Source organism: Saccostrea cucullata, unplaced genomic scaffold, assembly GCF_032062105.1.
Source record: "Saccostrea cucullata isolate Sc308-1 unplaced genomic scaffold, CSIRO_AGI_Scuc_v1 ctg9804, whole genome shotgun sequence".
Classification (NCBI taxonomy): Eukaryota; Metazoa; Mollusca; class Bivalvia; order Ostreida; family Ostreidae; genus Saccostrea; species Saccostrea cuccullata.
Window position 1 is genome coordinate 15601 of NW_026924821.1, and position 9040 is coordinate 24640.

The following is a 9040-nucleotide window of genomic DNA, read 5'->3' on the forward strand; positions in this document are numbered from 1 at the left end:
CAATATATTATGTCGTTTTCACAAGATAATATCTCGTTTTCACAAGATAATTATGTCGTTTTCACAAGATGATAAGTCGTTTTCACAAGATAATATCTCGTTTTCACAAGATAATATCTCGTTTTCACAAGATAATAAGTCGTTTTCACAAGATAATATCTCGTTTTCACAAGATAATTTTTTTTCTGGTATTTAAAAAAATATAATTGCCTGTCCTAAATGTACCACCGTACCTATGCATACCTTGTTTTAAATTATCAACAACAAATATATGAATATTGACGAAAAGACGCATATTAAAAGTAAACAAACTGCAAAAAGGTTGCCAAAGATGAATTTAAGACACTTAGAAATAAATTTTCTAGCACGTGGTAACAGTCTACCACATTTACGAGGATTGGGGGTGCAGTAACGATAACTTTGTTTCGCTCGTGTAAACGCAGTTCACTGACTAAATTTAAAAAAAAATGTCAGTTAGAAATACGCAAAATGTACGTTACCATACATAACGTACATTTCAAATATAAAAATCAATTCTCTTCCACAAGCGTACGTTACACACGCAATATATTGATACTATTTGAACTTGCATATCATAAGAAATGCATCATACAGGTTTCGTATTCAGAAATATATATCAGGTATCAAAATTATATTACATATAAATGACCTTAATATAATTTTTTCATCAGCAGAAACGTTTCTTTTCATTAATTTTTTGGATTTAGCCGACCTCCAACTTTTGAAACTTTCCTTTGTGTACACATTGGAGTGTGTGAAAGTATGAAAATACATGAAAATTCGTGCGAGATTTACTTAATTCGAATTTCGATTCATGGTAACGTACATTTTAGTCACGTACATGTACATTTCGAATGACCACTTTTCATGTAAAAAAATAAGTTTTAGTTGCGTTAAGCAAAACGTCTTTGTCAGTTTACAGGATACAAGGGGTTGCTTACTCAGAGTCGTCTCATATTTTCTACTTAATCTATATTTTTAATGGAAGAATATAGTGTAACGTACATTTCTTTCTTTAATCTCTACGATTGAAAATGTCTTTCACTTCCGTAAACATATTTATAAAAGTTGCTCGAATTGTTCAATTTCATGTTACATTATCTAAGTTTGAGTAAATAATCCCTTGAAATTTCAAATTTAGCCCATCAATTAATAAAGGAGAAAAAAACTATCAGGTGTTTATAAAATCTTTGTGTTTGCTTGCAATGTGGTTGAAATAGAATCAAGTGACAGGGACATTGCACAATAAAAATGATTTATTATCACAAAGAAAATGTATTTATGGTATAAAAAGGAATATATATGATACAAGGTTTAACTTATCAGAAAATTTTTACTTGAGAATCAAAACTGCATATTACACAGAGGGGATTAAGCATAATATTTGCCTCGGCGACAGTAACGTACATTTCAAATACGCTACTATATTTGAATTTGGAACTCCTTCAATACCCTTTCAGATCGATAATTATATGAATTCGTATTCATTGTTATATGACTATTTATAATGTTGATTTGAAAATTACATCAGTGGTATTTCTTCTAAATGAAAATGAGGCGACATTATTTAAGCCCTTATATTGAGAATAGGTGATAGTGTTTCACAAACACACCTTGTTTTTAGGTCACCTGAGTAACTCAGGTGACCTATTGCTATCCGTTTTCGTCCGTCGTCGTGCGTCGTGTGTTAACATTTGAACATTTTCAGCTTCTTCTCTAAAACCCCTGTTCCAATTTCAACCAAATTTGGTATAGAGCATCTATAGATGAAGGGGAACAAAAATTGTTAATTTCATGGTCCCCGCCCCACTGGGGCCTGAGGGGTGGGGCCAAAACCACTAAAATTATTACAATATTTAAAAATCTTCTTCTTTACTCCTGGACATCAAGCAGGCAAACTGTTGGCAGGAATGTAATGAGCATTGAGTCATCTACCAAAATTGTGAAATTCATGGCCCAAGGGTCAGGGGTTCTAGTGCTAAGGCGGGGCTATATAGATTATATAGTGAAAATGCATTATTTCTTTGAAAATCTTCTTCTCTGCTACTGGGTATTAAATAAGCTAACTAAGAACATAGTAATGATAAGCAAGAGTGCCTCTTCTAGATTTGTGAATTTTATGGACCCAGGGTCAGGGGTTCTGGTGTTAGGGCAGGGCTATATAGATTATATTGTGAAAATGCATTATTTCTTAGAAAATCTTCTCTCTGCTACTGGGTATTAAATAAGCTAACTAAGAACATAGTAATGATGAGCAAGAGTGCCTCTTCTAGATTTGTGAATTTTATGGCCCCAGGGTCAGGGGTTCTGGTGTTAGGGCAGGGCTATATAGATTATATTGTGAAAATGCATTATTTCTTAGAAAATCTTCTTCTCTGCTACTGGGTATTAAATAAGCTAACTAAGAACATAGTAATGATAAGCAAGAGTGCCTCTTCTAGATTTGTGAATTTTATGGCCCCAGGGTCAGGGGTTCTGGTGTTAGGGCAGGGCTATATAGATTATATTGTGAAAATGCATTATTTCTTAGAAAATCTTCTTCTCTGCTACTGGGTATTAAATAAGCTAACTAAGAACATAGTAATGATGAGCAAGAGTGCTTCTTCCAGATTTTTGAATTTTATGGCCCCAGGGTCAGGGGTTCTGGTGTTAGGGCGGGGCTATATAGATTATATAGTGATAATGCATTTAATCTTTGAAAATCTTCTTCTCTGCTTCTGGGTATTAAATAAACTAACTAAGCACATAGTAATGATGAGCAAGAGTGCCTTTTCCAAAATTGTGAATTTTATGGCCTCAGGGTCGGGGGTTCTGGTGTTAGGGCGGGGCGCAATTGATTATATAGTGAAAATGCATTTATTCTTTGAAAATCTTCTTCTCAGCCTCTGAGTATTAAATAAACTAACTAAGTAGATAGTAATGATGAGCAAGAGTGCCTCTTCCAGATTTATGAATTTTATGGCCCCAGGGTCAGGGTTCTGGTAGTAGGGCAGGGCTCTTTTGATTATATAGTGAAAATGCATTTATTCTTTGAAAATCTTCTTCTCTGCTTCTGGGTATTGAATAAACTAACTAAGTAGATAGTAATGATGAGCAAAGTTGCCTCCTCCAGATTTATGAATTTTATGGCCCCAGGGTCAGGGGTTCTGGTGTTAGGGCAGGGCTCTATTGATTATACAGTGAAAATGCATTTATTCTTTGAAAATCTTCTTCTCTGCTTGTGGATATTAAGTAAACTAACTAAGTACATAGTTATGATGACCAAGAGTGCCTCTTCAAGAATTGTGAATTTTATGGCCACAGGGTCAGGGGTTCTGGAGTTCTGGGGGCTCTATGATTATATAGTAAAAATACAATAATTCTTTGAAAATATTTTCTTTTGCTTCTGGGTTTCATACCAATGATCCAAGCATATATATTTATGATGAAGAAAGGTGCATCTAGCAAAGTGGTTTTTTTTATGCCCCCTGGGTCAGAGGGGGTGGTGGTTACATAGTCTGAAAATAAATTAATGCTTTGAAATCTGCTCTTTGGTATTAATAAACCATTTTATGATAAAATTTGCAAAATTTTGAAGTATGTGGCCCCTGGGTCAGTGGTTCTTTTGGGGTGAGGTGCACAACAGGGTATAAAGTGGATCGAAGTGCATTTTCTCTTTGTTACTCTGATGTACCTCTGGGTATTAAGTAAATAGAGTAAGCATGCTAAGTTAATTATTATGATGAACAATGGTGCCTCTTTCAAAATTGTGAATTGTGAATTTCACGGCCTCTGGTTTCAAACACGAACCAAATTTTATTGTTTGAAAGTTGTTACACAATACTCAGGTGACCTATAAGGCCCGTGGGCCTCTTGTTTAATCATATTGATCATTTTAAATGAACAATTCATAGATGGAATGTTATTAATCTTATTAACGACAAATATGGTATACAAAGTTTCGAATATCTTCCCAATAAAGGAAAGTTAATAATAAACTATTCGGTTTTTCATGGGAAAACTCATTCATATGGATAGGATGATCAAAAAGAAAGTAGATCATATGGGTTTTTCCGTTTATTCTTATTTTAAATTATGAGGATTTTCATTCATTATTAAACACATCACGGAAAACAGGTACGTTTTATTGACTGGCAATTGAAAACTATTAAATTAAACATTAATTTTATAATAAACTGCAAATTTATATATACATTTTTGAACTGTAAAGAGTTTATTAACTTTGCATTTTTTAAAAGCAACGATACAAACAAAATGATGATGCCAACAAAGATATACTGAGTATTCAAATCTACACGGCATTTGAACAAATACTAGAAGTACTTAAAATTTTCGTATTTGGGTTTTATAACTCCTTTGATTTCAAAGATGTCTTTAATGTCCTGATATATTTATTATTTTTTATCATTAGAATGGATCACATTCCCCGTCTATCAGAGGTCCTGTACGTGGGTCTGTGTCGTAAGATAGGGACACCGACAGAAGTGGCCCTCAGAAGGGACATGAGGGACATTGAGGAGATGATCGAGAAACCTGTTCAAATGTTGACTGGACAGATATTTATGTATAGTGGTAGTTACAGGGAGGGCTTTAGGTTTGCCTCTTCTGATTGGGATATAATGCGTTGGGATCCTAGTCATAAAATGATAAGCACGCTATCCCAGACCAGTATTTACGATGCATCAAAACATACCATTATTCTAATGGAGGCATCAGATACACCGCCTGGATTTGTCAGATTACAACTTCTTACACAGCCTAACGACGACTTCATCAAATCAGCATTTGTTTCCTTGGAGGGTATACGTTATCTTTCAAATCTGTTATGGAAAGAAATTTCGTTGAAAATATCTAAAAAATTCAAAACATTTAAAAATGTGAACGGTCATGGTCCTTGCTCAAGTGGTTATATTGGCGATGTTGAAGTTGATCATGCTGATTGTTTTATCAGTAAACATTGGACAAAAATAACAAGTAATTGGATTGAACGATCTTACCATTACACCTGGCCTTCTGAATGTGTGTTAACTGAAATTCTGAAGAACGGTTTTCATTGTGTTGCTATCGGCAATAATATTTTATCTCCTTCCTATGAACTAGAGTGGAGATTATCGTTTTCTGTAGCCGAACAAAAATTAGTTTGTACCATGAACCATACCCAATTCTTATGTTACGGACTTCTGAAAATATTTCTGAAGGACGTAATGAATCACAGTATTCACGAACCATTACTTTGTTCATATCACATTAAAACGACAATGTTCTGGAGAATGCAATTGGAAACTATTCAATGGTACCCAAACAATTTACTGAACTGTTTCTGGAAATGTTTCAAATATCTCATTCATTGTGTTTACCGTGGCGAGTTTCCCAATTTTTTCATTCCACAAAATAATATGTTTTCAAACAAAGTAATTGGATCTGCTCGAAGTTGTCTATTAGAACAACTTAATCAATATTACAGGATGGGCATGTCTTGTCTTCTTCTTAGTCCGACTCTCAGATCAATCCTCGATCCAGCTCTAAGGACTCCGTCGTTTTCGGTTCATTTTGTCGAGGGTCATGTTAAATCTCTTTTAGAAATAGATTATCATGCCAAAATTGAAATATTTTCTCATTCGGTTACAAATAGTTCTTATCAAGAAGTTGCTACACAGTTGATATCGATAGAAAGATTATTGCAATCATCATTTTCGCCAAACCAAACACTAACATTACAATATTATACAGCTCAAACTCTTATTGACATGGTGTTCATTGCAGCACAAAGTTCTTCCCGTAGCACTCATAAAGAGATATTTGCATTAGAAAGAACATTTTGTAACATACTGAAGCTGGCTGGAAGGATAGGTTATGTGTCAGATTTACTGTACTTAGCTTTGTATTACTATAAAATTGGTAGATATCATGGAACTGTTAGGTTAATTCATTTTATCAGAAGAAAGCTTTCACAGCCCTTTATCTTTTACAATCGTCCAGATAGACAGGGATATGAAGCTGTATGTAATCTGTCTACGTCTGGACGAAGGAAAAAGGCATGGGCAAATGACCTAAATCTTAAAGTTGGTGTTTCATATATTCGAGAATTATTATTAGAACAATTAGAAGCCGATAAGAATGGAAAGTCCACTCTATTTATATCTCCATTTCTAACATTGGAATGGTTGTCCGTGTTATCTTACTACAGACTAGGGAATCAGTCTCTATATCAACAGTCACTGTCATACTTAAAAACTCTACTGTTACATGATGATGGGAGATATATACCTACACACAACAGAGATCTAGCCTGGCAGATGCTTGGGATTTGTCAGCAAGTGGTTGGGGACTTACAGGGGGCTTTATATTCTTATCAAGAATCACTAAAACAGAAGCCATTCTACCAAATACAGAAAGCTACAGAAGCTAGAATAAGCCATGTTGAGAGGCAACTTCAATAAACATTCTAGGTCCTCAAGAGCTGGTGAAACAATGGACAGAGATCAGATTTAAGATTTAAAAAACATGGGACTTATGAAACATGTAGCTTAACTTATTTTGGTTGTTAAGTTCTTATACATAATCATGATAATATTCAGAGTAATTATTTATTTTAAACTTAAATCTAAGTAAGGGTATCTCTGAAAACTTAGTTATTTGATCGATTTAGCAACCTCAATGTCATTATAACCAACTGATGTACAAATTTGATTTGTGTTGTTTTTTAATCTGTGAGACATTTATGTGATTGAATCAATAAATCTTAAAATAAAATCAGTTTGTGGAAATTCAAATAAAATTTAAGCATTTGGTGGTACCAGTTAGTTTAAACCTTTCAGAGTGAGATTAAATTATTAATATCTGATTAGATTAAAAAAATAATTCAATTAATAGGTGTAGGGTAAGAATGTTATGGGCCCTTAGACGTTTTTGTCCTATGTCGATAACTATAAACAAATGCCAAATACTAGTATTAATTGATATAATTGGAATTAACTGGCATTTGAAGTGTTTCTGTTATCATAAATAAATGAAATACAAGGTATTTTAAAAAAACTATTTCTTGATAATGAAATTCTAATAAACCCTTTTCACGTGAAGTTTTGAGGGGGAGGAAGGGGGCACTTGATGAGGACTCAGTTTTTTGTTATTACATCGAACTTTGGTCTCCCTTCTGATTTAGTTGGATTGTTGACAGCCCCGTTAATCCATAAATATGATATAATTTATACTTGCATTAAAAAGACAAGTTAATGACAAATAAGGTGATGACACAAGGGTATCAAGTAAACATGTCGCAATATCTATATATATAGTCGATTTAATGACCTTGTCAGCAAATACAGCTGAAAGCTCAAGTGAGCTTTTCTGATCAAATTTTGTCTGTTATCCGTCTATTCGTCCGCCTGTCTGTAACCTTTTCATATTTTCTACTTCGAACCACTGGGTTAATTTTTACCAAACTTGCCACAAAGCATTCTTGGGTGAAGGAAATTCAGGTTTGCTCAAATGAAGGGGAGATAATTTAGAAATAGTGAAAATTTAGTGACATGTTTTAAAAATCTTCTTCTCAAGAACAACTGTGTCAGAAAAGTTGAAACTTGTGTGGAAGCATGACCCCGGGGGTAAAGCGGGGCCACGAGGGACGATCAAAGTTCAACGTAGAAATATATGGGGACAAATTTTAAACTTTAGAAAAGCCATTTTTTTCCAAAACCACTGGGCCAGGAAAGATTAAACTCATTTGGAAATATCCCCAGGTTGTGCGGATTGCTTTTTTTCCCAAGTCATGACCCCTGGGAGTGGGACGGGCCACAATGAATCATTAAATTTTTCATAGGAATTAAAAAAAAATCTTCTTAACAACAGCAAAACCATAATTGCTCATATTCATATGGAAGCATCCTCAGGTAGTGTAGATTGAAGTATGTTCAAATCAAGACCCCTAGGGTAGGTCGGGGCCACAAGGGACGATCAAAAGGTTTACTTAGTAATGCATAGGAGAAATCTTTAAGATCTCAAGTACAGAAGTACTTTGATTGGTCATATTTATATGGAAGCATACACAGGTAGTGTAGATAGTAATTTGTTCAAATCATGACCCCGGGGTAGGGTGGGGCCACAATGGACGATCAAAGTTTTACATAGAAATGTATGGGATTTTTTTTAACACTGTAAACATTGTTGTGGGGTTGGTTTGTTTGTTTTTTGTTGTTGTTGTTTTCAAATCATGACCCCTGAGAGTGGGGTGGGCCACAATGAATCATCAAATTTCCATAGGATTTAAAAAAAAAATCTTAACAACAGCAGAGCCATGATTGGTCATTTTAAATGGGAGACCCCTTAGGTGGTGTAGATTCAATTTTTTTTAAAATTATAACCCCAGGGGTATGTTTTGGCCACAGAAGAAGATAAAGCTTGTAGAAAATTTTTTTTTTCAAACATCTAAAGCCATAATATGGTAACATGTTCAGTTAGTGTAGATTCAAATTCAAATCATGCCTCCTCCTTAGGGGTAGGTTGATACCACATATAAAGTACTAAACTAGACACGTGCTCAGGTGAGCGATGTGGCCCATGGGCAGGGGCGTAGCAACAGGAGGGGGGGGGGGCAGGGGGGCCCCCACTTTTTTCCTAACCCTACTTATACTGTAGGAAATGTTAATAGCAGCCTGGTTGCACCCCCCCCCCCACTTTTAGTGATGTACCGAAAATGTAGGATCAAAATTGGTACTGAAAGTAGTTGACACTGAAAAAAAGTTTGCACCCCCCCCCTCTCAAAAAAAATAAAAGGTTTTTCGACTTTAGGCAATTTTTCCTTCCCTTTCATATGAGGTTTTATTCAAGCAAAAAAGATACAATTCATTATCAATTACATTGTATGCGTCAATCCCGTCGTTCGAAGTTGAGCTGTAATAAAAATGTCCATCCATCTGTAGAGCTATAGATGTTTCATCTTTGCTAGCAGTGTCAAATATCAGCTCAAAGAATGACAGTTGCTATGCAATTTGACAACCTTTAAAATTTAGATTTGCGGCAG

General features: G+C 34.8%; 1 protein-coding gene across 1 annotated transcript; it reads left to right on the forward strand.

Moving 5' to 3' along the window:
• Nucleotides 1–4109: 4109 nt before the first annotated feature.
• LOC134267382 (uncharacterized) lies at nucleotides 4110–6820 on the forward strand. Its single transcript, XM_062749605.1, has 2 exons — nucleotides 4110–4137; nucleotides 4433–6820. The coding sequence occupies exon 2, from the start codon at nucleotides 4434–4436 to the stop codon at nucleotides 6459–6461; it is 2028 nt and encodes a 675-aa protein (XP_062605589.1). The 5' UTR covers nucleotides 4110–4137; nucleotide 4433; the 3' UTR covers nucleotides 6462–6820.
• The last annotated feature ends 2220 nt before the right edge of the window (nucleotides 6821–9040 follow it).

What these genes read in the sequence shown, in the direction of transcription:
- LOC134267382 (XM_062749605.1), top strand. Translation starts at nt 4,434, where the DNA reads ATGGATCACATTCCCCGTCTATCAGAGGTCCTGTACGTGGGTCTGTGT.